This window comes from Epinephelus lanceolatus, chromosome 5 (genome assembly GCF_041903045.1).
Source record: "Epinephelus lanceolatus isolate andai-2023 chromosome 5, ASM4190304v1, whole genome shotgun sequence".
In the NCBI taxonomy this organism is placed as follows: Eukaryota; Metazoa; Chordata; class Actinopteri; order Perciformes; family Serranidae; genus Epinephelus; species Epinephelus lanceolatus.
Window position 1 is genome coordinate 14,245,527 of NC_135738.1, and position 26,923 is coordinate 14,272,449.

The following is a 26,923-nucleotide window of genomic DNA, read 5'->3' on the forward strand; positions in this document are numbered from 1 at the left end:
CGTCTTAAGAAAGTAAAAAGACAAACTTTCATAGCCTTTAGGTATGTCTCAACGAGATGAAACACACAAATAAACAATCACAATTTAATCTCTAGTGTCCTTTTCTTTGGGTAAATATTTTCTGTGTGAGTGTGTGTTGGCATGCGTCTGACTGATATCCAAATTGCCAATTAAAGCGGAATAATCTCAAACTCTTGCTGTACATTATTGGTATTGCGCATGTTTGGACTGTAAGAGTTAACGCTGCAGTGCCCTGATCACTGCTATTGTGGACAGATTAAAAGAGAACCAACGTGCCGGGAAAAGAAGTTCGAGTTGATTCATGAGTTTATTTTATCACCTCACTACAATTTATACGTATCAGAATAAAATGACGAGTTTACATCTGATGAAACATTGTGAATTATACTGCCTAGAATTTGCTTTTCATTGAGCTTGACAAAGAGTTTGTTAGAAACACACACACACACACACACATACACACACACACACACACACAAACACACACATTGAACTGTAATTGTCAAGAATGTAAAACTTCACAAACTGTGTTTTCAGTTTTGAATCAAACTAAAATTTGCTATTTAAAGTATATTAAAGTACATTTAAAGTTGTTATGTGTTATAAAGGTAGAAAATCTGCAGACATGACTGTCTGTGCCTTGGTCAGTTAACTGTACGATACACACCACCAAAGCTCCAGTGTTCCACTGACGTTAAAAAAAAATATGATTTAATCACCACAGTTTGGTGTAAAATACTTCTTATCTTCTTTATATTTCACCCCTTAAAATGTGTCATATTTGTGTGTCAGGTTTTGGTGATGCCACACACTCTGGACAATTCAGTTTGAACATCAGCTGCTGGTTCACAAACTTTTTTTGCTTCTAACTGTTTCCAAACCGACTGCGTAAACCCAAAAAAACAACCCAGTAATCAAGCTGGAAAAAAAGAGTTAAGTTAGTAGAATTTTCTTAAATATCTCAGTGCTTCTTAAAATATGTTTCCTCTTGTCCTTCCTCACTCCAACTCTGACGTTCTCTATGTCTACATCAAATGTCAAAATGTGAAATGATGATTGGAAATAAGTAAGAAAACAGAAAACAGTAACACAATCAATGTGTCTGCATGTCCCAGTCTATTCACTGGTCATAACACACACAACTTGACTCTTAGAGATGGCTGCATCTGAATTCTGTTTTACTTGTATCTTTACTTTTCCCAGTTTTCACCTATTTGTTTAAAATGTATACTTATCTTTGTTTCATTAATTACGTCAGATGGAAAGATTTTAGTAAAATACAGTTATCTGCAGAAAAACAGTTAGATGCATGCATCGGTCTAAGTAATGATACTTTCTTTAAAAAAAAGGTTCTGGTACTTTTCTAAACTTCCTGCAACTATAAAAACATCAGATGTGTAACTGTATGGTGTGACTTCCTTGTTCTTTTATAGAATATCAGATTACCTAAACCTTGAGTTTCTTACAAGGTCATTTATTATGCATATGTGGAAAGACATCTAAGACTAACTGATATTTATTTTCTATATTTCTAACTGAAACTAGTTACTGAGATGGTCTGAAATAGATATTTTTTTCTATGTATAATTTATTTCAGTGTGTCTTTTGTTCTCAGAATACAAACACATGTCACTTTCAAAACTCCTATCACAACACACAGCTCTGTAATTGTTGGAGGAAAGAGAATAAAATTATTTGAAAACTCAGTAATGAGAGAGGAGAGGTTCAAACACCCAAATAAACACCTGAGCAAAGTGTATTTTCACATTCAAGTAAAGCACAAAAGTAAATCTGATCTTATCCTAACAAAAGTAAAAGGACAACTTTTTTCTTTCCTTTTAAGGTGTGTATCAGTTGGACGAAACACACACACACACACACACACACACACACACATGAACCTGTCACAATTTTACCTCCAGTGTCTCTGACAGTGTTTGAAAGCAGCGTGTTCCTTCCATTTAATGTAAAACAACAACAAAAATCTGTATTTAAGTCAAAATTACTTTCTTAACAATTCACACAGAAAAACACAAACTCTGTAAAAACTCTAAACATTCAAAATAAATGAATAATAAATTACTTTAATGACCTCAGCTGTTTTCAAAGTATGAGGTTGTGGTTTTATTTATTCAACTGTTAAAGGTTTTTCTGGGGGAAGTTTTTCCTTATCAGCTGTGAGGGTCCAAAGGACAGAGGGATGCCGTATGCTGTAAAGCCCTCTGAGGCAAATTGTGTCGTGTGATATTGGGTTTTATAAATAAAATTGAATTGATGTGAACTGAATCTTCCACCTCACCTGACAATTCAGGTGATATAGGAGTGTAAACTGTTTGGCTCAGAAGTATCGTTTCACCTGGAAATACGTCACAATATGGAAGCTAAAGGTGCTCAAACTGCCTTGTCACACTGACTTCAGAAAGATGTTGACAGAGAATGTTAGAACAGTCCTTTACCTTTATGTTAAATAACTGACATTTTTTTAGTGTTTGAGGTAACGATGATAGATCAACAGGGACTTAAAATCTTCTTTCTCCCTCTAAGATAAGAGATGGAAAAAGGTTTGGCTTCAGTCGTCGGGTATTTAAAGCATTTATTTATAGATACATTATTATAGGTAATGTGGGGTTTGTATCTTTCTTACTAGGAGTACTGTGTTTTACTCTTTACTTTACTATAATGTTTAATTTTAGCATCATTTTAGCTGAATATTAGTAAGGGACTGTTCTCTATTTATCTGAGGAGAGCAGAGGCTGGGGTGTGACTTCGTTTTTCTTTCCAATATTTTTTATTTTGACCCTCCCCAATTCTATACATTGTTCCTTGAGCCTCCCAGAGTGACTGGCTGTGAATGCATGACCCTCCCTTTACCATGAATAAGTCAGGAGATTTTTTTTTTCTCAACTTAAAATCTGGAACTATGTTAAGGAAGAATATAAGTTACAAGACGAACTAAGGATAATTAAAGAGAGAGATTATTTTTTGGGTGTATTGCCTTTAATTGATAGGACAGTTAAGTGTGAAAAGGGGCGAGAGAGAGAGGGAACGACATGCGCTGGCTGGAATCGAACCCAGGCTGCTGCAGCAAGGAAGAAGCCTCGCATAACAACATATCACCCCTTAACAGACAAGGGAAGATTACAAGATTTTTGAACTTTAAGAAGAAAATATGCTTTGGAAAAATAAGATTTTTATAGGTATCTACAACTATGGCACTATTTTAATCAGCATGGTACAAATCACTTATCAGATCTAACTATGACAAATAGTGTGATTTTGGTGATTTTTAAGGAAAACATGCCTTCCAAACCTGCCCATGCTTTCTTTAATCTGCATAAAATAAACACAAAACACAACCATTTAAATTTGTTTGCCCCTCCCTTAAACCAAAATAAGAACAAGCCCCTCCCCAGTGCTTAGGAAATTATTTGACATGCCTTTTTGCACCACCCACGCCTCCATCATAAATAATGAACAGTTCCTAAATACAAATACTGACTGACAAAAAGGTGGGGCTGCAAACAGGCCCAACAAGCAGGACCAAACAGTAGGGCTGCCTTTTGTAACAGGCTCACACACTCAGATGAGCTTTTCAACATTTTTATGAACTCAGACCTTCTCTCATCTGGATGTTAGCGGCTAGACAGACAGAGAACAATGTTCAGAGAAACATGGTAAGAAAATTAACCTGAAACAATCAGTGAGGGGGGAAATGTTTCCCCCATCATGGGTGAGAATTGTGCTCCTGGTTGAAATCATGAACTACAGTGAGAGGAGACGTAAAAAAGGAACCTAGTGGTTTGGAAAAACCTTCAGCAGAGATGATCTGAAGGAGGTAGGAGGGATACTCTCCTGTTAGACTTCTACTTTTCTGATGTTATAGTCATCAGTATTACAGCAACAGTTAAGTCTTACTGACCTGTGAAATCATGCTAAGTTTGTCTGAATATCTGGCAACAAAATGGAGTCAGATTTATGTCCGGCTGCCACACATGAAACAGCTGGCACAAGATGAAGTATAAATGATTTTCAACTGATAATTTTATTTTACAATATGTTAGAGCTCATAATAAATGTCAGAGGAGTTTGTTGCTTTCAGGTGATGCACAATATCCACACTGCAAAACAACTCAGAGGATGCAACATTCAAGTTAAGTGGATGTCTAAAAGTTACAGGTTGATTGTATTAAATGTATTATAGGTTCATTTTTAAAGACTTTTTTTTTTGTCTATACTGGATTTTTTTGTCCTCTCTAACATGCTCATTCTCCTGCTTCCTTTCTTCACACATCTTGTACGTGTTTTTGTGTGATTAATTCTGTTAGTTTTAAAGTTTCTGGGAAAAACTTAACAAAAGAGAAATGGGTTTATGATTAAAATGAGTGAACACTGAGCGGTGTAACGTCTTATCATTTGGCTCAAGAGCACTTGGCTGCACTGCACAGGATTTTCAGGCTCAAATGATCAATCTGTGGGCTTCAAATTGTGGAAATAAGATTGTGAATTATTTTAAACGTGCTACTTTTAATGTCACAACAAGACTAATGTTTTCATGTGGTGTCACATATGAAAGAAAAACAGTTTTGTACACAAATTCTTTCCAAATTTGGACAATTGAGCTGTAAATTGTGTTTTCTAAAAGTAGGAGTGACTTTTAAACTTAAACGTTGCACAAAAACCTTAAGTAAAGATATTCCTGTTAAGGCTTGTTAAGGTTTCCTCACAATAAAATTGGTTGCACAAAACACCCTTAAGTCTTCTCCTTAAGATTTCTCTAAAATGTTCACTTAAGTATTTATGGTTTTGTCCTTGTCTTTGTTTTACTCTTAAGGAATCCCTAAACTGTTGCACAAAAGACCTTAGCAACCACAGCAAGGTAAAAAAAGAAAAAAAAATTAAGTTACCTCTTAACTGCAACATGACTGAGTTCATGGTGGTAAATGAAAAAGACTAACAAACCCTAAGAAGAGTGTTCTGCAACCAGGAGAACCCAGTGGATACGCTTTTGATTTCACACTATAGATTTGACTGAACTAATTTTCGTTGCTTCTTCCCACAATTGTTTTCTGTTTTCTGGTATTTGGGGATCAAATTTATTTTATAGTTTGTGCTTTCTGTGATTGTGTTCTTTCAGAAGTATCATCTTCTCCTCCTCCTCTGACCAATATGGTTTTCTTGTCGTCTTTCCTTCTGCCAATTTTTCACTATCTAACTAAGAGAAATTTGTGAGGTCAACATGCATCACAAGCATGAGCCCAAGCAAACAAACAATCTCTTTGGAAACTTTAAATGCTGTAAAATCTCTTTGTAAATGTGTTAATGTTTTTCCAAAAACTCCGGAAACCTTTTAAGGGATTCTGTGCAACTGTGTTAATCCCTCAGCGAGTTAGAAATTAAGCCTTAAGTGTCATACTTAAGGCAAAAACTTGAGGTGTTTTGTGCAACTGGTCTCTGTTGTCTGTTGAATGACTGGATCTACTGGATCTGGATTGCGACTGGAGCTAAATGATCTGCCATGATTCTGGCCAAATTTGGTTATGTGAGGAGAAGCAATTGTTCTCAGAGCTGGTTGTCTGAATAACAGGGAAACAGCAGCTTAAGTGACAGGAAACACCTTTTGCGTGTATTGGAAAGCTGTAGCTGTGTCAACTGATACTTCTTGTTTGTCAGACACTATAAACTGTCTTGATGTACTAATTCTTTGGCTTTCTCGTGAGTAAACCCTTAAATCGAGGAGTGTCAGATGCTCTGGTAATAAAAGAAGCAATAAATCTTTTAAAACATAGTTGATATTTGTTGAAGTTTTCAATTTTGGGAAGTTAACAGAAATGTTTCAAACCTGCATCGCTGAACATCCTCACTGTAGGAGATGTATATTTCCTGGAAGTAAAAACTTCTAATTACATTATTTTATCGTAGACTAAACACTGTCAAAATGTGTGATCAAATGCCAAAACAACACAATGTTCACATCACATTGTATGGAAGTGAATGGTGATGGCTTCATTAAGATAAAGTTTTTTTTTTTAATGAATTACCTTCAGTAAACTTCACGATTGCTCATATATCTGGTTTTAATTTTTGGTCATCATCAGCAGCCAGCTGTTAGGATCAAACCTGGTGACATGTGATGCACATGAACACACTTGAAATAAATAACCTAAGGGCACTAAAAAGTTTCAGTCTATAGTGAAAAGACTTCTTTCTCTGTTTTGCTTTTCGGGCTGACTTTAACTGCTTAGTTTTGTTTTTTGTTTTTTTTTTTTAAAAAAAAGGGTTAGAAAAGAGCTTTTCTTGTTTAGGCCCTTCTTCAAAATCATCACTGCAAAGTCCTTTCATACAGAAATGAAAAAAGCAAGTTTTATTACTCAACCTGCCATCTACATTTTAATCAGAAGAAAACTCCATTAATAAGGAACATAAACTTTTCAAAGTGTGTGTGATAAAAAGAGGGTTAAGGAAATGTGTGAACTGATATTTGTCAGTGTGAAGCAGCTGATCAGTGTCATGATGCTGCATGATGAGTTTTATGGATGAAGAATAATCATAAGGATTAAATAATAAAAGTCATCAACTTTTCAAGCGTCTTGGTTTGTCTGTGCTGTTGGAATATTTAGTTCAGGTGTTTCAGTTTTTGCTCATATGTGTGTGTGTGTGTGTGTGTGTGTGTGTGTGTGTGTGTGACACATATGACAATTACAATCACCATTTACATTTGCTTCATTTGGTTACAAATAATCATTGAAAAAGTATGAGGGAAGAAAAACAGACATCATGATTTTAAGGGTCTTAATCAAAATACAAACACACACATTCACTGGGTTTACAGTGTGATTAAATAGTAATCAATAAAGTAAATAAACTTAAACTTAACTTAATGCATCTGCATTATGTTATAACTTAACGCACATGATATGTTGCTTTTAAAATTTGCACCAAATTTGAAGTTATTTTGTGCATTTAAAAAAAAAAAAAAAGTTTCATATGGGTTCATCAAAATGATAAAGAAGAGCATCAAAGCGCTCTGAGGAAATTTAAATCCCATAAAAAAGATATGAGTCGGATTCAGAGCTGTTTTATTTAGAAATTAGAAAAGGAAGAAGCTGAAAAAGTTGGCAGGAAAATGTTGTTTTTTGGAGTTAATGATTCATAAAATATGGTAGTGTAACTTCTGACATTCTGTGTTGTGCACAAAAAGATTTTGATATTCAAAATGTTCATTTGCGTTCATAAACATCAAGTGGGGAGGAGAAAGGCAGATAAATGATGACAATAGGTTTGGGGAAAGTTTAGGGTTTGGAAAAAAAAGATTTGTTTATTAACAACTGTAGCATGTGTGTGTGTGTGTGTGTGTGTGTGTGTGTGTGTGTGTGTGTGTGTGTGTGTGTGTGACAGACAGTGAAAAGAGATCAAGGAAAAGAAAAAGTATGAGAGTGAGTCAGCAAGTGTCAGCACGAGTGCGTCAGCATACGAGTGAGAATTTGCTTGTGAATTTGTGTATTCCTGACATATGCAAGTGTGTGAGATTATGCGCGTGTGTGTGTGTGTGTGCGTGTGCATGTGTGTGTGCGCGTGTGCATGTGTGTTAACCAAGGTCCATCAACAGTAAAGAAAAAGTGTGGAACAGAGTTTGTAATCACTTTTCATGCAACTTGTTCATGAAAGCCTCTTGTTAAAAATTAAAAAATAAAATAAAAAGAAATTTAAATGAATTTAAATAATTTAAGGTATAAATAGTTTAAGTTTTTATTTATGGTTTGAATCGACTAAATTAAACGTCACCTGAACAAAACAAATTAATCAGACGTTGTTTTGTCCCGTCGACGGTTCAGAAGTCCTTGAACTTGAAGTAACAGCCGCACACCGAAGAAACTATTATTAGTTGCACACGTAATTCTGCATGGGTGTGTGTCGGTGTGTGTGTGCGTGTGTCTTTATGTGTATAATATGTGTATCCATGTGAGCCTGGTGATGTTTTGACCAACAGTGTATGACAAATATCCCAGAAATACATTTAACCATCTGACGTGTTTGTGTGCGCAAATATGATGAAATGTGAAATATTTTCTATTTATATTTGAATGTGTGTGTGTGTGCCTGTGTGTGCATGCGCGTGTGTGTGTGTGTTTCCTACGTCAGGGGCCACAAAGTTGCCTCTTACCAAACCTTCACTTCCCCCCTCTTCCCACTTTCCTGAATCATTTCACACCACCACCTATGGGACGAGCCGGCTGCTTTTCTTTTGACTCATACCCCTCACAAGTGTATGTGTTTGCATTTTTGTGTGTGTTTGCTTGTGTGTGTGTGTGCCGGAGAGCGGAGGTAAAATGAAGGGTCAAAATTCAAAGTCATATATACTGTACATCTGGGGAAAACATACGCAGAGATGCTGCCATAACTAGGAGGGTTGAGTCTGCTACAGGACATCCTGGCAGAGAACAGGAACCTCCGATCCAAACTGACGTGGCATTTTGCCCTCCGGTAGCGCGCACACACACACACACACACACACACACACACACACACACACTCTGCACCACACTTCCGTCCGGAAATGTGCCCCCCACCCCACCACACCACACACTTCATATTTTGGTGCAGAGCTTGGCAAAATAACAAATACGTCTGTTTTCATGCTTTGCTGTTAAATATTGACTTAGTGTGGAAAAAACATGAAAAATAAGAATCACCTCCTGAATCTTAATCAATATTTAAAGTTATACATATATATAAAATTAGTTAAATGCAAATCCCCACAAAGATATAAGACAGTTAAGATATCTGTATTCTGTGTTGTTGATTCTCAAAGTTAATAACATGCAAATATTAAAAGGCTCAATCAGGAATATTCTCAATTGACATATTTGAGGTGTGTTAAAATGGAATGAAAACTGAAGAGTAATTGATAAAAAAAATCAGATTGTTTGATTTTTTAATGTTTTCTTATCACAATCCAAATTTAAATTTCCAAATATTTCGATGTATTTATTATTTATTTAATATATTATATGTAATTATATATTATATATATATTACATGTCGTTTTCTATATGTTCTCTGACATTTATCCTAATGATACGAGGCGGTCTTTGTGGAGAAAAAGCTTGTTTAGTGGACTAACTTTGCACTGGAAAGGATGCCCGTTCAATTAAGTTTTAACAGGTCTGACGCTACGGCTGTATCTAGGCTAATGGCTAACATGCTAACTATTATTTCTATGTCACTAGTGACTTGAAACAAATTTAGGACGATAGGAGACGGGTTGAAATAAACCGAAATTTCCCTTTAAATGAATTCTGCTACATATAAGGGGGATATCTCAACTTAAAGGAATATGTCACTCACAAAATGATTATCTGTTAAGTTGTTATTCACCCCATGTTACACTGAATTTGTGAAGAAAGCTTTGCTTTTCTCGCATACCTCCATGTTGAACGAGGAATCCAAAAACAGAGAAAAGTCTTCATAACTTGGAGCAGTGTTCATTTTGGAAGCTTTTTTAGATTTAGTCTTGAGATGAAAATGTTTATTAGTTTTAGGCACGTTTTAGTCATTTAAATCCTTAATTGTTTTAGTTGATGAAAATTTAAAAAGTTTAGTCAACTTTTAGTCAAAATGTGTTTTTCTTCTTAAAGCAGCTGTGCGGAACTTTTTACCATTTATAAAACTGTCCCTAGTTCGTATCACCCCCCCTTGAAGATCTGCATATTTATTTGAACCCAACAGCGACAAAAAAGCCTTTCTCTATATGGCTATTTAGCGTAGCCTGGCTCGGGTCAGACGGACAGCGGAAGTCAGCAAACCAGAATAGGGCACCTGCAGGCGGAAGTAAGTCTGCACGCCCGCAGCGGCCCACAGCCATTAAACCACAGAAGAAGGAGTCGTGTTTACGAGTAGGATTTAAGAAACAGGTTAAATGACATGTAGAAGGGAACAGTGAATGATTTTGGACACATTGCACACTCTGGTACAGTAGGTGGTGGTATACATCTGGAAGTTGTTTGTGATCCGCCAATAAATTTAAAGAAGAATAGACGTGTTTACAGATTGTGTTCTTCGAGTAAGCGGTACGCAGCGGGCATTGCTGAACACATAACAGTTTTACCAGATGTGTCTATAAGGACTTGGTTGTACTTTTGACGTCATGGCAGATAAAGAAGGAGCACCATCTAAAAGAAAAAGAACAGAAGAAGGCTAAACAGTGATAGGGCTCGAGCCCAAACGTGTCTAAACCTCGGTCAGGCATTCACCAAGTGGAGAGAGCTGAGAGAACTGAAAGGCTTTAAAACTGATCCCGAGTTGGCCCTTTTCCTAATCGACAGGTATGTAATTTTTGTTTATATTTAGAGAATATACCGCAACTTGTTAGATGTTGTTTCACTTCAATATATGACGACATGGAAGTTATAAGCAAGCTAAATGTAACATTAGCTGATGTGAACCTCTTTTGTCTAGTAACGTTACAACAAACGCCACAAAATTATCTGTGACTGTGACCATGAACACAAATATACAGAAGGCAGTTGTCCTCAGTTTATAAGAAATTCAGAGCTACACCAGAGCATTTATGATTTTCCTCTCGCTCTCCAAAACAAATGCATGCGGTAATTGCCGGTTGCAGTCGAGATTTTACTAATGAAGCTGAAGGCTGCAGTTGGAATTTTACGACACCAGGCTGTGGGTGTTATACCGCTTCGACCAAAAGGGGTGCTATAATTAACGAAAACGGAAAGTTCCGCACAGCTGCTTTAAACTATAAGGCTAATGGTATCAGAAATTGGAATCAAGGTGACAGGTTATATAAAAATTACATTTAGACATATGATTTCTTCACACTTACAAACTTGTATTTCTCCAGCAGAGATGTGACAGGTGATTTACAAACACACAATTAGTGATCTTTATTTTTTTCTCTATATTTATAGTCTCAAAAACTTTGACACCACAAATAACTCATTTGAGAAGACTAGGATTTGTACCGAGATTCACTGTAACTCAGAGAAACCTGATCTGAGTTCAGACTGTTTACTTACAGCACAGCTACACTCACAGATAACTGAGCCTCCAACTTGCCTGTCAAACACTGTCAACCCAGACCGGACCGGAGTGGAGTCCTGCGGGGATCAGATGTGAAGGCTGCTCATTCTGCTGCCGTTCACCGGCTAACAAGCGGAGCTAGCTGCTAACAGCCACCGCCGCAACTAACAAACTCCAAAAATCCATTCAGCAGCTCCACCATCCACAGTCAGACACATAGCTGATTATTTACTGCTGAATTACAGCTCATAAGTCGCTCCTATGGCTGACGCTGCTCTGGTGTGAGTACGGTGCAGGCTAGCAAAAAATCCTGGTGCTGACTATTTACTGGAGTTTACAGCCAGCTGGCGCTCTGATCTCATAATACTTGTGCAGCATTAGAAAATATTTGCAAGCATGGCTATTGTTGGCTATTCTGTTCTCCTCTCCTCATATTTGATTGTCACGATAGTCCCCCACTTACATTTTAGTCTTGTCTTGTCTCATCAATAAAAATGAAACATAGATTTCTTCATAGCTCTTTTTATCAAGATCTATTTTTAACTCGCCAGACTTCGTCACAGGAAAAAGTGTCATAGCTGATTTGCCCACTTACGACGTCATTTCTACATCAGACAATCAAGAGTTGCGATACGTCGTCCATAAATATGAACACATGTGATGTAAGGTCACATGACAGGCAACACCTCTAAATATCAACTAGTCAAGAAGACAGTACCTATACCAATACATCACACCACTTTATTATCCATAAAGCACTTAAGACGTCTGATGAACAACGTCTATGATGTCATGTAACTCTACAAAACCGTGCACAGCATCACATGAAAATATGTCTTTGTAGTGTATCCTGTACTGCAACATTGAGAGTACTCACAGTAACTGGGAACTAAATCATAAGACTAATTCTGGCTGTGAGTGTGATGATATCTGTGGCCTTAGAAAGGAATCCAACTGAGTCTCAGTACACACAGACGGTGGGCAAAATAACAGGAACTGCTGCTTTTATTACTGTTGAAATGTAAACTTTAAGTAAAATGACTGTAGAAAAGGTTTTGTTACATTTAGATAGAGTCAGGCGATCTGTTTCCCCCTGGTTCCAGCTTTGTGCTAAGTTAAACAGCTGTTGGCTGTAGCTTTATATTTAACAGACAGTTAAGAGGGTGGAATTGGGTGGGTATTGAGAGTGGCATCTTCTCGTCTTATTCCCTGCTAGAAAGTGTAATTTCCAAAATGTTGGAATATTCCAACACGCTCTCATCCCAACTCGTCAAATATTATCGCATTGTCAGTGCTGTTCACTTCTACATATTACAAGCTAGGTATCCTGCTGTGTTTGTTGTTGACGTCCAAGGGCGGCTTGTCAATTTACACTTGTTAAATGCATTGTGTCTCAATGCACTTTTCACAGGAAATGTGCAGTTTCTGCTTGTTAGATGCATACAGCCTTTTTTAAAATAAACTTACAGCATTTGTAAAACACCTTGTGTTTACGTTTACTGCCTTGTGCAACACAAGCATGTGGATAGGTTTAGAAAAGAACATCATAGTTTGCCTTAACTTTCATACAGGAAGCAAACACCAGGCTCCTGGGTGAAAGTCCGGAGTGTGTTGGACCCATTCACCGCCCCTTTCCAGCTACTTATATTAGGTCGTTACCAGCAGCATTTCAAACTGATGCTATCATACTGCTGCAACAGGTGTCATCTGACCGTGTTGTTACCTGATGCTGCCTGTCTGCGTATCATACTGGCGCATGCTGTCCAACCAACCGACAGCTGTCACACCACTGTGAAAGGTGAGTTTTGGCATTGGTGTTTGCCGCCAAAATCACAGACCAAGCGGCGATATTTGACAACTTTGGAATTAGGATTCAAGGGACTCCCTAAAAGCTTGGCATTTTAGCCAGATGGGCATGGTTTTGCAGGACGAATCAATACATGCTACATGGGCTCAGTGACCATCTGAGCCTGTGAGTGCATGTTCATACTTTAAATGATAACTTACATGCACCTTTGTAAGAATGCAGAACAAAATATATGAATTATTTTGGTTCAATAAAAATGAAAAGTTGGGCTGAGCATCAAATTGTGGGCTAGTTTTATTTATAAAGCCTGAAAATTAGACAAACTTGACTGAATAATACACACGTCCAAAATGAGATCAATTTATATGATGCACATGAAATATGATGGCATACAGAACATACTATTCATGTTTTCATATAATTTGTATATTTGGTCTCACACCTGTATACATGGAAACTGACAGTCTGCCTTGTAAGCCCATTAAGGCTGGGCATCTACTAATGCCTGATACTACATGATATCAGAATAAAGACACCCCCATCTGAGTATGTTGTTGGACATAATTTAGTCCATCTAGATGTCAGTATATTTAAGCACTATTTAGTTGTACATATTTTCCAGTGTAACTTTATGATGGCCACTTTAAGAATTTATCAGCAGTCAGGTAAAAGAAGTTAGAAAATCTGAAGGGAGGTCTGCCAGCAGTAGCCCACGAGGGGCAGGCATTTAAGTGTATCTTCAAAAAATGATAATCACAAAGTAGTAAAATAAAAATCATCTCGGTTTGAAGTTACAATTTGGCATGAGGTCTCCTCTATGTTTAATCTTGGGATTAAGGCAAAGATCAGGTTAATAAGCAACTTTAAAGGTTTGGTTTAGCTAGCTAATCCAAAAAGTGATGAGATGGACTAATGCGAGCCGATGAGAATGCATCAGGCACACAACAGTCTGTGTGACACCAGATGTAAGGCACCGCCCCCCATGACAGTTGTAGCTCAGAAGATAGAGCGGGTGGTCCACAAATCGGAAGATCAGCTGCTCGATTCCCAGCTCTCCCAGCTATTCTTGGGCAAGATACTGAACCTCAAATTGCTCCTGATGGCTGTTCCATCGGAGTGTGAGGGCTTGTGAATGGTTACTAGTAGCAGGTGGCACCTTATAGTAAGGTAGCCTTGGCCACCAGTATGTGAATGTGACATGTAGTGTAAAAGCACTTGAGTGGTCAGAAGACTAGAAAGGCGCTCTACATTTGCACTCCATTAACCATGTGAAATACCAACTTTTTAGGGAGTCCCATACCTTTAAATTTTGGTTTGATACCAACACAACTTGATTAAAAGATCATCATTGTGATTTCAAAAGAGAACTTCACTGACTATCGGTAGGAAATGGGAAATTAACTGCAGTCTTCTGTGGTACAAACTTTCCACCACAAACTCTTTTAAGCGATTTTGCAGTACAATAACGATGAAACATTACCTTAATGGTAAAAGGCAACTGACTCTGTGAACCAAGTTAGTCTTTCTTCATACTTTGGTGTGTTAACAAAAACATTTTAACATCAAGTTAAATTCATTTTTTGCACAGAAAATATTTTGTTACCCGCCATTTGAGCCTCTTACTCATGGTTACATACTATATGAAACTCCACTTGCTGAACAGGAAGTAGAAACGAGGAACAGCTTCACTGAAAACTTCTGATTAACTGATAAAAAGTCAAAAGGTGCAAGACATGAAACACTAGTTCAGATCTACTACATGTCCCAAGGAGCACTGCAGTAAGTAATGCTGACACTACTGAACACTGAGCACCGTACAGTCAGCAGTTTGAATCAATTCATTTTCAAATTCTCAATCAATTTTGGATCAATACTGCAAGAAGCATTTTGAGTACGTTACAACTCTCATTCATGCCTTCCTGTGGCATCATCTCCACAGCAGCTGCTGATGAGGCTCTTGTAGTTTTAGTTTTTAATACTGAGATGACAGGAAACAATGTGTGTGTGATATCGTTTTTAGAAATCTAACTGATTATCTAACAGGGCATACTGTCATTTTATTATCTATAGGAGACTAACATGCTTCTGTGATGAGCAACACTGTTGTTGTTCTTCAAAGTCTACTTTAAAAAGGACAGTGGGAATATTTTCCCCATAACCAGCATCTCCACCCAGTTTGTTTCTTATACTTTTCTGTCATACATGTAGCTCCACTGTCATACCTGCAGTCGTGGTAAGAACACACTCCACAGACCAACGACTGATGTTGTTGCTTCAGTGCAGTGGGACATCATACACCGGGTCCTATGTAAAAACAAACAAAGAAACCCAGAGGAAGTTAAATGAAAATGTAAAAATCATTCTGCAGTTTTTTGTGAGATTAAAATACATACTTTAGTAGATATCATTGACTTTGATCAACTCTAAAATTCCTTTTAAAGGGGTTAGAAAACACACAGCTCATGGGCTAGAATCAGCCCGCCCTAGGATCAAATTTGGTCCACTGGAGGACTTTGCACACGTGTTATTGATGCACTTGTGAAGGCAAAGCCTTGTCAGGTTTCAGGAGAAAGTTAAACAGTGAGTAGCCAACTTGAGACAATAAAAAAAGACAATGAATACGTATTGTGGTCATATTTAAAGGTATTAAGCATTGTGCAAAATATTGTCGATCAGCAGCTTCAGTACAAAAGAATCTGTATCTCGATCTTAAAACAATATTGGTTGAACCCTAATGGTACGGCACTGCCACAACGTTTGATTTGTAAATGCTTTGTAAGGCAGGGGAGAACTTAACCTGCTCCCTAAAAGGCTGCCACTTTAGTTTGGTGTGGTGATGCAGTAGAGAGGAGATGTATGGAAATATGCATGTCATGTCAGTGAGTAGCAGACTGACAGAACGTGGATATTGTTAACTTTGCATTTTTCCTTCTTACAACATCTCAGGTTGCTCATTATCTTTGAGTACGTTACAACTTTATAAAATGGTTATACAGGTCCAGGAACACTTGACATCAAAATGGGCTGAATGTGGCCCATGAACTAAAATGATTAGGACACTCCTGCATTAACACGTATTATTTTGGCTTCAAAACTGGTTCACACCCTCAGTAACAAATCAAGAAATTCCATAGTAATTTCAAAGAACTTACAAAAAAGGAGTTACGACATGTGGTTGGAGATGGTGAAACATTTCACACATATTCTTATTTTCCATTATTGTGACAAGTCGATAAGACCTTATATTTTTATTTGGGCATAAACAGGACATGTACACAGAGTAAATTAAGCTCACATGTGTGTTCTGACTGGTTAAATCTTAACAGGGTTGTGTTCAGTATGTCAGTCAAAAGACAAGATGCACAGAAATCAGTTCTCAACCAAGCTCGACCTGCTTCAGCAGCACAAACGAGTTAAATCACAACATGTGCTCCAGGGAAAAATGCTGCTTTGCATGTGTGACTAAAACAGCTAACTTACTATAGGAAATATAATTCTGTATTAATCTGTAACAATTTCTTACTACAAATGGAAAAACTTCATTTCTTTAAACACATTTAGTCTGTTTTTTGAAACTATCCTGCTTCAGGAAATAATATTTGTTACTTGTTTTAAAAAATGCAAGAAGAATGCAAAACTAAATACATGCAGCACATTAACATGAAGAGGTCATGTTTCTAACATATAGGAGGAAATCCACAAATTAAAAAACACCTCTCAGACATCAAGGAAACAAACTCCAACCAGATCTGTTTAACCTAAAATCCCCAAACCTGCTCAACAAGTATTTGGTTTATCTCATCAGTGTGTGACAAGTCAGATGAACAAGTTTGGCTTTAAAATGAGGCAAACACCATGGAAAATACAACACTAATGTTTAGAAGTGAGTTCAGACACCATTTTATTTTATCCTATTTTTTTTTTTTTTTTTTTTTTTAAAACCTGACCTGCAAAGTAAGAATGATTTTACACAGAAGGACTTCCCAAATGAGAAAAACAACATCCTTTTGAGTGGATGCATTAAGTGTTCGAACGCCTGTCCACGCCCCCCGTCATGTCCATATCTGCTATCTCAGCCAGGTAAACTGTCACTGATATCCCTCCATTTCATTAAGACTTGTTAAAAATATATTTTTACTTAAACTTGCTCGACACACACACATTCCTCTTTCTTAATCTCTACCAGGCTTTTTACTTAATTTTGAAGATTTAAAATTTAAAAGCTGCATCTTGTTGCCTTAAAGCAAACCTGGGAGGGACTGGACAGGAACAACCCACTAGCAACACAACAACCAGTCAAATAAACAAAGCTCTCATTATCTCCATAAAATGGAAAACTAGGTTTCATGTTTTCAAAACTAGGGATCCTGAAATTTATCACATAAAACATTTTTTTCTCAAAATGTAGACACTATTTCAATTCAACTCTTGAGATTTAGTCACTTGCTGCTTCAGCCCTCCGCCAGCCAAAAACTGCCTATTTGACACGTGTTGAATATAAAAATACCTCATTTGGTAAATTTAACTTGTCATGACCCAGTATTGTTCTGGAAATATCCATGAGTCATCTGACAAAAGAAAAAGTTAATATGATTTGGGGAACGTGTCTTTACAGTGGAACCTTTCCTCTGATGATGAAGTCCAATCTCCGGAAAAAGGTTTTTATACATTTTAAAAAATTCTCTTTTTGTCATTGTGTCTACTTTTCTGTTTTTTGAATGTCACATCTTTGTGACATGTGTCACGCTGTACTGTTCTAAGAAACAAAATGTTAAAAAGAGTTTGATTTTGATAAGCAAATTGGCTTATAGGGCTGTCAAAGCCTTATGATCATTTTTTTAAAGGTGGAGACTAAAGTGTGTGTGTCACCCACGTCACATGCATGCATTAAAGAGAGATCTTCCGCAGGGGAGTGTGGATGTACCTTAATCCTACAGCATGAAGGGGCAGGAGGAGGAAAAGAAGCAGATGCACAAGTTGGAGAGAAGGGGGAGAAGGGAGTGAAGAAGAAAAGAAAGAGAAGTTGCCCAAAAAGAAGGAAGAGGAGACACTGAAGGAGAAGGAGGAGGAGGAAGGGGAGAACTCATCAGCCGCGTTTCAGTCAGTCAGGATTTCCCCTCTGTCAATCCTCACCTCGGGCCCCTGAGAGAGACGGAGTGAATGAGGGAGGAGGATAAAGATGGACTGAGGGGGAGAGACAGATGAGAGAGGAGGAGAGAGACAGAGAGAGGAATCACAAGTGAGACAAAAACTTAGAGACAGGAGAAGAGACCAGGAGTGAGGAGAAAAATGCATTAAGAATTAGAGGGAAAAGCAAAAGGGAAGCAAGAAGCCTTTTTAAAAATCCACGCAGGGAAGATGGTCAATAAGACAAATGGATCAGATGAGAGTTGCAGTTAGTGCACGTTACCAGTTGAGATAATGCATCACTTCAGCTCTTTGCATGTTTCTACAATAACCATTCAGTGTATATGCATTCTGCAAATACTCCTCTATGAGGTAGTTTTTATACATCAGACCAGCAATACATCATTCAGAGTAGGCTCTCATCAACACGCCCCATTTTGGAGTAAACAACCTAGTGTTCCACGTATACGGCAACAGCAGAGGAAGTCGAAATATGTCTCCAAATACAACTTTAAACAAACCAGTTTAAAATTAATAACATTATGAGGAGTTGACGTTTAATTGCTTGCACCAACGATAAATCCAAAAATGCTGACCTGTGATTGGTTTCCCTGCCCAAAAAAGATATAAGGGCTTTGGCTCTAAGTCATAGACCGGACCGGCATCGTGTCATTACCAATGGATAGTCCCCTTTTTGGGGGAAAAAATGTGCGTCACATAACAAGAGAAACCGCAAAATGTTGAGAAGCTGTTTGTAAAGCAGGTTAGCTAAGGTTTTCACACTGAGATTAGAGGCACATAACATGCATGAATATTCACTGTTAAACCCCTTTTCCACTAAAATTAGCATGTGTACGCAGGTTTTTTTTAAACAGGAGAAAACCAGCTAAAAATTGTAGGGCTGCCCCCTAAAAGTCCACCAAACATCAACAACAGAAAGGTCATTAGTCAGCAAGATTTCATTGGTCGCCTAGTCGCAGAAAAAACAAACAAAAAACAAAATGTGAAACTATTAGGAGCTGCCTCTTGTCAAAATAAATCAAAACCTGTATGACTGGACCATGTAGGAATTTAATTTGAAAGGACAGACACAGGAAGTGTCCACGCTCAGCAGTCAGACAGGAGTCAGGTTAATTTCCAGGGCTGGTACCTGCGGTTATTCCACAGGCTAGTTAATAACATGTCGGGCAGGAAATCCAAAGTGTGGGATCATTTTGAGAAGGTGAAGGACAAACCCAAGGTGATATGTAAACTCATCTTCATTGGTCGACTACAAACATGACGTATCATCTGAAACATGGAAGTAGCTACATGCCCATTAGCCCACAGCGTCATTAACAGACGGCTCGCTCAGTGTGTGACGTGCACTTGTAGATAAAATATAGGCCTATATTAATGAAGGTTCATTTGTACAGTCTTGTATTTCTCTGTAATGTAGCACAGTATTAACAATGTTACTGATACTATTCTTTCTCACACCTTCAACTCAAACCATTGTGTTGCCCCGCCCAAAATATATTATTTAATAATTAAATTAATATTTTCTGTAATATATTCTGTGGTAGTGTGTCATTGCATCTTGCTGGTAATGGGGCTAAAACTAGCGTGTTCACCAGGGTGGAGTGTGAATCCCAATTGTAACCTTCCCCAGTACATACAAAAGCTAAGATGCAATGGGAAAAGGGGCAATAGTGTGGTAAACAGCTAATGTTGACTTGAGTAGGAGATGCCAAAATGCAGTCAAACAGCATAGCAGCAATACTGACGTCTCCAACTACATCTCAGCCAAGATCAAACAGTTGCCTGTTAACATGTTGGTTATTTACAGACAACACCTAGCCCAATGATACCCAGTGATTCAATCAAATGCAGACATCCAGATAAAATATACAACTGTGTTAGGTCATTGATCCACTTGAACAGGGAAAGACTGAAGAGTTATGATGGCGAACAACCTGACTTTATTAAGGAATTGCAAACTCTCAGGTTCAAGCAAGGTCACAAAACCATTTTTAGACATTAGGGGTTTCGTAATACACATATTTTTATTGAACCATTCGGTGCGAGGCTTCCAGCTGGGTACGCATCACAAACCAAACTATAAGTTTAGCTATCCTGTTACATTTGGAAAATAATTCATACAGCTTAAACTGTGTTTAATATAATGTTCTCAGTAAGGCAGCCCACACAACCTAATAGGCAACATTCAACTCCAGTGAGACACTCTGGGAGGGACGTTAAGCTAGCTCACTGCAATATGGTCATTAATACTATGCCAAACCAGAAATAGAAGATCCTCCAATAACCTACAGGTCTGGTGTTTGGAGCCACTTTGGTTTCGCTGTGAATTATTATAATGATGGTGAGACAGAGTGGTGGATAAAAAAAACAAAGATATGTCACATCTGCTACATGACAATAGGTTACATCAGTGGGAATACTTCAAACATGTCAACTCATTCATGCAGACATCACCCCAGCGTGTTAATAGGTGTAACTAGACGATGTCTCAGATGAATATGCAAGATCCTCTGGCCAAACAAAATCTCCAACCTTTAACTGTACAAGAAAACAGGTAGCCAGAGCATCACCAAGGAAATCACACACACGTTTGGCTATGAGCTAAGAATGGAACAGGGCCGGGAACTGGAGTTAGAAAAGATGAACCTGTCATGGGGAGAGGCACAACATGTGGCCAAAGATCAAATGCAATGGAAAGAGCTTCTTGAAGCCTTGTGTCTCATAGAGGATGAAGAGGAGTACGTAAGTAAGTACAATGAAAACAAGGTGCAAAACAAACTACAAGTTAATGTTATCCAGTTGTAGCTTCATCATTGTTCAAAGTCAAAAACATCATACTTTATGATGTTAGATTTTATAAATTAAACTCTTTTTTGCTGTATTGAAAACTTACCAAACCGTGACACCACTATGTTGCATTGAACCGAACTATGAATTTTGTGAACTGTTACACTCCTATTAAACATGTCTATAAAACAAACGTTAGTTTAAAAAGAAATAAATGCATACAGACTAAGGCTGTCAAAATAACACGTTAATTTCGATAAATTAATCACAGAAAAAATAACGTATAAAAAAAATGAACGCTAATTAATCGCGTTTCATGGCCCAGTGCATCATTCCAGACCATAGTGGCTTTGTAACATAATGGAGACAGACAGCAGTCGATACTGCTCAGCCCGTAAATGGAACATTTACATTTAAAACTGCCCAGAAGAAACTATTGATAGGAGCATGGCTCTATGTAGTTTCTGCAGTAAGGACTTTTCATACCATCGGAGAACTTCATGCCTGGAATATCACGTCAACACAAAGCATTTAGCAGCAAACCAGGAGGTCCGAGCTAGCACAGCCTCTGATGCTAGCACTAGCAGCCACACTCGACCAGGCATTCAGACACAAGTAAGTCTACCTGTGACCAAACTAACTCCCTTACTTAATGGATTGCAATGGACTGCAGACCAGTTTGAGTGGTAGAGGACAGAAGGGGCAACTGTGTCCAAAATCCAGCAGCTTTACTACGACGCATCTGCCAAAATTAATTTGAATTGAATCTTTAAAAATACTTTCACAGCAAAAGTTGATGTATGCAACTGATCTTTGTCTTTCTATCCTCAAAAAGGGGCGCAGCCTTGATGTTTTGCAAAGTACCCGTATGTGCCAGTCTGACGTATTGGTAGTGGCAAAGTCCACCATTCCCCCACTGGATTCTGGGTATTTGCAAAAAATGATGGACAAACACACTTAATGGATGATTTTAAAGAGTGACGGAAAACTGCTGTGAACTTCTATCCCACTGATATCAAACTTACGTTTTTACAGACCTGTACTTCCTTTACTTTATTTTCTATTTTTTTATTTTATTGTTTTGAATTTACGTACTTTACTTTGTTACTGCTAACTGCAAACAGCAAACAGTTTCTACTCCAGCTGCTTCACAGTAAAAATATTCAACTGACCAAACACAACGGTGGCTTTTACTGTCAAGGATTAAAAATGTGTCTACAAAACAAGACAATGGTCATTTTTGTCCTTTTCTCATCAGCATATCATTTTAATTGTTGCAAGAGAAATGTAACAAGAGCAAGCAGCCACAATGAGCTGTTAGATGAAGAGCTGCAGGCTGCACACCTCCAACTCCTCAGCAAGGTAACAACATTCACTGCTGCCCTGTTGTTGCTGTTGTTGAGAGGCAAATGGCTCATCATATCGCTGTGGCATTTATTCTAGATGGACTTCTTTATTAAAACAATGTGGATTTGGTTCGGCTGAGATATAACCTGATTCACCAGTTGCTCTTATTTCTGACAAAGTGGCCGCTTAAACATTGCTGTAGTATCAAACCAGGCTTGTTGTTACCATGGTAACCACAAGTGTCGTCAGATCAACCAGGACCGAAACTTTTTCCCCCCCAATTATCAATGTCTTCCCAAATCTTTAAAAAGTTTCTACACAACCTGAGCCTTTATCTATACTCTCAGGAAGTTTGATATAACAGCTTTTTACATTTAATTGAATTTAAACATTTATTTATGATACGTTTTATATTAATTGCTTGTCTACATGACTTTAAAAAAAGATCTTTACCATCTAAATAAACGCACACATTTGAGTTCATTTCTCTGAAGTCCAGCTCAAACATTTTTGAGCTCCAACTGTCATCATGACAATAGCATATACTGTACATAGGAATTCACAGAGGTGGGACCAGGTCAGCGTTTTTAAGTCACAAATAAGTCTCAAGCCCAAATCAAGACAGGCAAGTCCCAAATCAAGTCCCACGTCCTAAACTTTGAGTTTCGTCACAGTGCACTCTTCATCACATGTAATGTCATTTTAACAACAGAGTAATAATACATTAAATCTACAAGAATCATGAATGCTTTTTACAATCTGTATTTATCTTTTAAAGGTCTAGTGTGCAGGTTTGATTGGCATCTAGTAGTGACGTTGCAGAACTGAAGCTTCTTCTGTGTGCCACAGTGGAAGACTACGGTGGCTGATGTGAAAACGTGAATGGCTTCATCTAGAGCCAGTGTTTGGTTTGTCCGTTCTGGGCTACTGTAGAAACAACATGGTTGACTCTGTGAAAGGGGACCTGATCCATATATAGATATAAACAGGAAAACAATTCTAATAGACCCTTTCAGGGCCGACGTCACAATGCTGTCATTTTATTAGCTGGAGGCAAAACACGACTCTCCACCACAGGGCTGTAGGCTACATAGGAGTCTTAAAATGTCGTCTTGTTGTGTTATTGGGAGCCAGAATAGAAGGAGTCATGGCTCAAAACATAAATTTCACCACATACCAGACGCCACTGTCCGTCAACAAAAACAAAGACAACTATGGTTAAACGTGATAAGGTGAAGGACTGGACGGAGACCATCATCAAAAATGCTCACATGTGCAGCACACACTTCATATCAGGTTAGGGAACAAGTATTTACTGTTGTAGGGATGAATAATGTTATGTGTATTAAGAGTGAGAGCACACAGGTCGGCCAGTCTGGTCCCGTTGGTCAGTGTTTACTTATTCAAGTAATACACACGGTCTTGGAGAGTGAGTGACCCGACATGGTGTGTCCGTAAATTCAGTCTGGCCATCTACACTAAAATGAGAGCCCTGTTGGTTGAAGAAACCGAGCGTTATATTTTTTACATGAAATAACAAACAGTTAAGCTAATCACACATTCACTCCACTGCTCCATCTCAACAGACAGAGTGGTCAGAGAGCGCTCTGCTACTCCAAGAGTGCGGTGCTCTGGATAACTGAGAGGTACATTCAGACAGCGCTCCAAATTTATGAACGGTCCAGTTTGTGCCAGTAGAGTAGTATTTCTGAATGCACCACTCTTATTATCATCCTCCAGTGTCTAAAACAAGACAACATAACTTTCTAGCTAGCTCTAGCTAATGTCTGTGGAGAATTGTTTTGCCTCCAGCTAAGCCCCGCCCACCAAAAAACGTCATACCGTGTGCTAACAGTAAAAGAGCTTATTTTCAGGAGATTATAGACTAATGAAAACATAGTTCTGAATATTATATTCCATCTCTGCTAATATATCCCTCTTAATCTGACACACTGGACCTTTCAAACAAGTTTGAAGCTGTTGCGTCTCCATCTGTAATTTTTTAACCTGCACGCTTTGCATTCTGAAATGTTTTGTTAACCACCACATAGTTTTTGTACACACAAGAAATTACTTTTGATATAATTTTTGCCAACTGGTGCTGAGTAACATAACATTAGTTCTTCATGGTTCTCTCCCGGAACATAACTGGATGCTGTCTTATTGGTTCAAACAAAGTGAATCTGGGAAATTAAGTATCGACTTTTTGGGTATGAAAAGTGTTAATGTTAGTTGTTTCAAGAAATGAAGTGATTTGTGACATGTCTGAAATAACATAGCCTACTTTTTAATCTTTAGGCTTGGGGTAAGGTATTCTATTTGTTCAGGATGTGAGATATCACTGTTTATGATTTCTGCCTCCATGAACCCCAAAACAATGGAGGTGAATGGGAGTTTGTTTCTCGTGGTCACAGCATTGAAAAATTAAAATATGAAAATTCTGTCTTTTCAGTGTACAATGTTATATTTATCACACATTATCCAAAGAAGTTGATGTGAACATTTTTATAGTACTACTGACACTGACATCATTTTCAAATGTAATTTTTCAATGTTGTTTACAACATAAACACAACTCCATTTACCGTCATTGTATTGGGGTGGAGGCAGAATTGGAGACAAATATCAGGTTCTCTTATCAAACCCAACCAAAACTCACTAAAATAGATTAATAAAATAATAGAAAATCAACTTGACTGAATGCGAATGGCGTGACATCTTGGCAAGATAATTGCAAAGCTACAGACCACTGCTCGAGATGAACAAAAAACATCAGATGATTTTTAGCGAGACATGACTGGCATTTCCAGGGGCAATTGTGCCACTAAAAGTTGGTTGTTTTGAGCAAGACATCACAGCATTTCCAGCAAGATAGTGTCACTTCAATTGTTTATTTTTTTCTTTTTAAGCAAGACATTGATGGCATTTTCAGCGGCAATTGTGCAGCGAAAAGTGGGTGTGTTTTAGCGAGAAATTGGCATAATTTCCAGCTGTGATTGTGCCACCAAAGCAGGTGGTTTTTAGCAACACAACACAGCATTTTCAACAGGAAGGTCCCACCAAGTTTTTTTTTTTTCACGAAACATCAGCAGCATTTCCAGCGGTGATTGTGCCACTAAAAATATTTTTTTGAGACATTGGTGAAATTTTCAGCAGCAATTGTGCCACGGAAAGTGTGTTTTTTTTTCATAGCAAGACATTGGCAACATTTCCAGCGGCAACTGTGCCACGAAAAGTGGGTGTTTTTTAGCAAGAAATCGGCATCATTTCCAGCAGCAGCGATTATGCCACAAAAATGGGTGTTTCTTGGTGAGACATCAGTGTCGCTTGCAGGGACAATTGTGCCAGCAAAAGTGGGTTGTTTTCAGCAAGACATCACATAAATGCTCACGTTCACAACTCAGGACATTTCAGAGTCACTAATTAACCTGCATGTCTTTGGACTGTGGGAGGAAGCTGGAGAACTCACAGAAAACCTGAGCTGACATGGGGAGAACATGCTTATGTTCAACGACTGAAAACAGGTGCAAATCTGAACAAAACCCTTAAATGTGAGCTGGTTAACAAAAAGAATAGTATGAACACAGCGTATAGCCCATCAAGGAATAATTTGGTGATTTACAGATTAAACAATTTATAGAAGTCTACATCCCATATAACACTTGTTAAATGTCAGTATTACAATGTGAAGCAAACACATTTAGCACAGTCTTCTAACCTGCAAATCACCAAATTGATGCCTCCTGGAAATCTGTAACTACAATCCTAAAAGTGACTCTTCTAATATGTTGTCTTCTAGTTTGTTCCTTGCTTGACGTCACGTATTAATTAATATAATTCACATCTTAGTGTCTTAAAATTCAACTCCGGCCAATGCAGCTCTTTGCATGTCGGGCCACAATAACTTAAAAAATAACTTTTAAGCAATACTGCAGAAATACAGTGTATTCATCAACAAATATTATCCGATGTAACCAAACTCCAGTGTCTGTTCACATGCTGAAACAGTCTAAATAAGAGTCATTTGATCAAACAGCAAAGCTGTGTAAGAAACGTTTACTGTATCTGTTTTGACATCATCAGGCTCAGTTATCTGCAGACAATGCAAAGACAATGTAGGGATGGACTGCAGATATACACACAAACACAGACACACACACAAACACACTGTGTCATATTAGAAATGTGAACTTGGGTGCACATGACAGAACGTCTATTTGACTGCAATGACTGACAAACACAAAGACAGAATCAAAGGAATAAGATTGTGTGGATGAATGGAAGTATGTTCTACATCATGTGTGTGTCCGTGTGTGTGTGTGTGTGAGATCTCGTGTGCAGGCCTACAGTTCGGGCGTATAAAACATTGCTCAGCTAAAAATAAATAAAGGGCTCGGGAGAGGAGCGAAAAGCATTGTGCGCTGTGAGTCACGACCAGGAGTGGTGGTGACGATACACTCCCCCCCCTACCGCACACACATACACACACACACACACACACTCACAATCACACCTTCTCCTCCCCATTCGAATGCTGACAGGGAGAGTACTGGTTCTCAACACCAAGAGATCAAGACCTCCAGAAACTCCAAAAAACTCACCTCAACACACACACACACACACACACACACACACACTGACAACATAAAGCCGAGAAGGAGGCAGACTATAACATCCAGTCACATGACAAATAGTGAGCCAAAAAATATATATTTAAAAAGACATATTTTTTAGACAACTGAATTTACAGAAAAGCATTCCTGACTGTGTTTTCTC

General features: G+C 38.0%; 1 protein-coding gene across 1 annotated transcript in view; it reads right to left on the minus strand.

Moving 5' to 3' along the window:
• The window catches only part of LOC144463450 (uncharacterized), an 80,407-nt gene that overhangs the window by 16,198 nt on the left and 37,286 nt on the right, over positions 1 to 26,923 (minus strand). Inside the window, exon 4 of the mRNA XM_078167741.1 lies at positions 15,088 to 15,169. Within this exon, the coding sequence (XP_078023867.1) occupies positions 15,088 to 15,169 (82 nt within the window). The remainder of the gene's footprint in view (positions 1 to 15,087; positions 15,170 to 26,923) is intronic.